This window comes from Calidris pugnax, unplaced genomic scaffold (assembly GCF_001431845.1).
Source record: "Calidris pugnax isolate Ruff unplaced genomic scaffold, ASM143184v1 scaffold13, whole genome shotgun sequence".
In the NCBI taxonomy this organism is placed as follows: Eukaryota; Metazoa; Chordata; class Aves; order Charadriiformes; family Scolopacidae; genus Calidris; species Calidris pugnax.
The window spans coordinates 12295675-12300445 of NW_015090810.1; the positions used below are offsets into that span (position 1 = coordinate 12295675).

The following is a 4771-nucleotide window of genomic DNA, read 5'->3' on the forward strand; positions in this document are numbered from 1 at the left end:
CCTCAATTTAAAAATGTTCCCTAGTGCTTAAATTGGTCTCCAAATTGATCTCCTGTCAGCTATGCTAGCCATCCTCGGGCTGATCAGTGTCTTAGGTTACCCTAAAGATGTTTGACCTCAGGAAGGAAGTGCTTCATGTACTGCTGAATTAAATATTCTGGGTTCAAGCAAACTCCCATAAAAGTCAATAGAAAAACTCAGCTGTGAAAATCAAAGAGAGCACCTGACAGAATGCACTATATGAAAAGATTACCATGTAATGGATGGTTTGAAACTACAAAGAGTAACATTTTGCGTACTGAATCAAGGAACATAATTGTGTTTGGTTGTCTTGCTTATTTTTAAAAATAAGATTTCAGCTGACATACAGTAAAGAAATAATCAAAGTACATTTCTAACTAAAAGTGTGGCTGTCATTCCATGTAATAAAATAAGGCAATGTTCTTACTCTAAGGAAAATGCAAAACTTAAAACTTCAGAAAAAGTTAACCACATTAAAAATCAATAGGACTCTTACCAAGTAAAATCCAAAGGATTCCAAACAATACTAAAATGTTGTTTGAGACAATTGTTTATGGTCAATATTCTTTTCCATTAATTATTTTCTTTTTTATATTTCATGTTTTATTAAATGTGACTCCCTTTCTCTTTTTTTTAGTTTACTACATAGTAGAAATATAAGAGTACAGTTACTTGTTAATTAAGGATAGAAAAAATACACACTAAGTAAATAAATAATTGCCTATACAAAACCATGGTAGTGAAAAGTGCGTGCTGGCTGCTGAGTTACTACCCTTTTAAAAAGAGTATTTATCAAAACTGATATAAACAGATTTTGTAACATAATGAGACACCAAGCAAAAAATGTGGTGGTGAAGACTTTAGTAGTTGTACAAAGTTCAAAATTTCAGACTCTCTACAGGGTGGAGATCTATTGAGGTAGAAAGTGATTTTGACCAGTCTCTAACTTAAAAACCCTGTGTGCTTGCTTAGAAACACATTTAAACAAGCTTTTAGCATCCAGTTTTGTAGATCCTGAGATATCCCCTTAAGGTCTCATTAGCAGAACATGCAATGGTCACTGTGGCCATTCCTGAGCTATTTTGCTGATGTCTCACTCCATAATGGCAGTGACCAATTACATTTAGGCACATTTTAAACATACCTGATATGCACCACATGCTATTTGTCAATACTCTTGCAATGGTGTCCTTAAAATTAAAAGTGCCAATGAAAAGAGATCTAAGACCTTTAAAGATGAAAGCATTCTCTTTCAGAAAAGGAAAAATGTTGAAGCTCACTGTTATATGATGTGACACAGCACATTTTCCCAGAACAGCAAAATCAGCTGTTTTGTGCCTACTTGTTCTATAACCCTTTTTTTTTTTGTTAAGCAACTATAACTTGAAACTTAGCCATATGGATGTCTGCATCATCTTGCAGAAGAAATATCTGACTGTCTATAAACACTCCTATGACTGTTTTCAACGCTATCGTTTTTAAGTTACTCTACTGTTGCTTGACTAAAGCAGACTACACATCTGTATTATGGAAGTTTATCCTATGGATAAATCAGGTGACTTTCAATTACTGCACAAATGAAGTTCTTTAACTTGAGGCGAGAGAGTATGGGGAAGGTCAGAGAAAGTGCTGAGAGGGTTGGAAAGCAGAGTAGGACAGTTTATTAAGATTAACAGCTGCAGATGATGTTGCTAATGTCAAGGCAGATTACAGAAAACATAGGTGAATCCTTTCATGGCGTCCTATATCCTCTATATTCCTCACTGTAAGGAGCTTACTGCAGAACCCTGTGGCTGAATCCTGTGCCCTTCTCACCCAGCAGGATTTTTAAATGCTCAGACTGGCTGGGGTAATGGCTGGCCGGCTGGTTGAATGGATGAATTCTGCCAGCCAAGATCACTTCAGACTTATCTTAATGTGCGTGCTGCTATTGCTGACCATCGATGGTCATCGATCGACCTGATTTCAGAGTACAGAACAGACAATCCACAGGCTGAAAAACAAAAACAAAACAAAACCCTGAAATTCTTTGTTAAAACACTGCGATTCAGCGGAAAAAAAAAAAATAAAATAAAAAAAAATCAAGGCTTCCTCATCCTCACCTTCTGGACTAGCAGTTGTGCGGTTCAGTGCTGTCCCAGCGGCAGCATAGGTACTCGCCTCATTTAAAAGCTGCCCTAAAGACAACAGGTAACCCCACTCCGCAATTATCGCCCACCAGCAGCCGACAGACCCCGGGCTGGGGACCCCGACGCCGCCAGCAGCCCGGCTCCGCGGGTGCGCACTGCCTCTCGCCCGGCGGCGAGCGGCGCCTCTGCCAGCACAGATCGCCCCCGTCTAACCTGCGCTCTGCTCTTCCTCATCCGCGCAAAGGTGGAGCCTGGACGGCACTTTATTTTGACTGGATTTCCAGCCTCCTCCCCAACACTCTCCCGACCCCCCCTCGCCCCGGCTGCGCCCCTCCGGACACTTTTCTCCTTGCGAACGGTGTGAGCATCAGGTGCGGGCGGAGGAGCGGGCTCGCCCCGAGCTCCGAGGTGCTGGTGGGGGCGTGGGGAGCCCGGGGAAGGGGCTGGCTGCGCTCCGAGCCCCAGGTCTCCCGGCTGCGCCCCGCATCCCCGCGGGGGGCGGTTGGCGGCTCTTCCGCGCCTGGTCTGTCCCGGCCTCGCCGCCGCCGCCGCAGCGGTGCAGAGGGGTCGGGGGGGATCCCATCCTGCTCCCCTCGCATTTCTGTGCCACCAACCTTCCTTTCTCCTCGGCTCTCCCCGCCGCCCCCGTAGCGGTCTCCCGCCCCTCCTGTCTATCCCATCCCCGCCGCCCTCCCCTTGCCCGGTTCGGGGGCGCGGGGGCCGCGGCGTTGCGGGAGACGGCGGCCGGCGGCCGAGGCCCTGCAGGGCCGGCTCCCGGGGCCAAAAGGGGACGCTGCCCTTTCTCTTCATCCACTCCTCCTCTTCTCTTGCTTTTTTTGCTGAGATCACTTCAGTTCCTCTCAATTCTCTTATTATTAATATGTTTTCCCTACCCTACTCTCCCCCCTCCCTTCCCGCCTTGGCCACTAGCCCTTCGCAACCTCGTCAGAAGGGTGGGTGTTTGGAGAGGGATGTAGCTGGGGAGGAAGATCAGCCCGAGAAAGGGAGGGGGGAGTGAAAGGGAGAGATTTTGCTGCCGTCTCTGGGCTGATTGGAAGAGGCAATCATTGTATCTGCGGCCCGAGGATTAGCAGCTAAACTTTATTGCTCCCTTTTGTGCGTCTCTGTGTGTGCGTGTGTCTGTGTGTGTGTGTGTGTACGTGTGTGGGTGTGTAAATGGAGAAGTAGCCTCTCAAAGGGGAAAATCTTTTCAATTTCCCTTTGGCAGGTGCAGTTTAAGGAGGAAGTCATGTCTGGTCCATGAACTGATGAGGGGAGGGGAAACGATCCCTCTCCTCTTACTCTTCCTTTCCCAGTTTTGAAATCATTCTTTCCCCCTCACCGCCACCCTCCCGCCCTTCCCCTCCCCTTCCCCTTCCCCTGCACTGAATGAATGGGAGAGTCTCCAGGGTTTTCTTCTGCTTCTCGCCCTGGAGTGGAGAAGTGAGGGGACATCTCTCTATCCTCATCCATCTCAATCTCGCTCCATCCATTCCCGAGAGGATTTCAGACGGTGCAATGTGTTTTCAGCCTCTTGATGTTGCTACCACTTGATACTATGCTACGCACGGGGAGAGGGCTTTGCAAAAATGGATTTGTTCGATTTTAAAGGATTTCTTCTCTAATAAGGATCGCATTGCACACAAATATGACTAAATCCCCTATTTGGTAAATCTTTCTTCCCCCCACCCCTCCTCTTTGGGTTCCCTCCTGCCCGCCCCCACCCCTTCAGAGGAGCAAGCACAGGGAGCTGATGACGGACCCATTAATCCCTTCTTCAATGCATCAAAAGAAGCCGAAGGGCTGGAAGTCGCTGGGCTCGGAGTCCTGCAGGAAATGCTTCCATCTGCTTTTGGTTTTGTACGAAACTGGTGACTAGGGGCTCAGCTCGCCCCGCCGCCGCCGCCCGCCGGCACCTGGATGCGCGGGCCGCCGCCGCCGCCGCCGCCTTGCCCGCCGCCGCGATGCAACGCTCATGGTGGTGCTGATGGTAGCTCGGGTGTTATGGGATTGAGCCGGCAGTGATTATTTGAAGGCGGTGAGGGAGAGCGGGCGAGAGGAAAGGCTGCTCCGCTCTGCTGTGTGTGGGCTTCGGGATATTTTTTTTTTTTTCTTTTCTTCTTTTCCTACTTCCATCCTCTCCCCGCCACTGGAAGTCCTCCCGTATCTAAATGGAATTAGTGGAGACCGAAGCCCCTTGTGTAAGGAACAGACATGACCCATGGGCGCAGCTTCTTTCACAGTGAGTATCTCCCCCCTTCCCGCCGCCTCGGGGCTGAGCTCCTCCGCCGCCGGTTGCGGGGTCCTGCGGGCTGCCTCCGCAACTAACGCAACGGGACGCCCAGACCTCCGCGGCGCGGGGGTAAACTCACCCCTCGCACACGCAGCGTACCCCTCCTCACCGCTCGGCGCTGCGGCGGAGGGGAGCCGGTGTCTGCCAGCGCTGTGGGGCGGGGAGGGCCACGCTCCCGTGGGCTGGAGGTTTTCACCTGGGCGCGACGCCTCGGATGGCTTTCGACGTGACGGGGGAGAGAAGGGGAAGAAGGGCCCCCGCAGCCCGCGGCGGTGCGGTGCAGCCCCAGCCGGGGCTCGAACCGGTGGTCCTGGGGAGCGGGGGAGCT

At 50.2% G+C, this 4771-nt stretch overlaps 1 protein-coding gene across 4 annotated transcripts in view; it reads left to right on the forward strand.

The window, feature by feature from the left end:
- Positions 1-3462: 3462 nt before the first annotated feature.
- Positions 3463-4771, forward strand: part of NETO1 (neuropilin and tolloid like 1) — a 92554-nt gene continuing 91245 nt past the window's right edge. For 2 of the 4 annotated variants that reach the window (XM_014938614.1, XM_014938615.1), the window contains exon 1: positions 3473-4392. In XM_014938614.1, the coding sequence (XP_014794100.1) occupies positions 4365-4392 (28 nt within the window). In that variant the 5' untranslated portion in view covers positions 3473-4364. Of the gene's footprint in view, positions 4393-4771 lie in introns of all 4 variants that reach the window. The other 2 variants (XM_014938617.1, XM_014938616.1) reach the window with 2 other exon arrangements.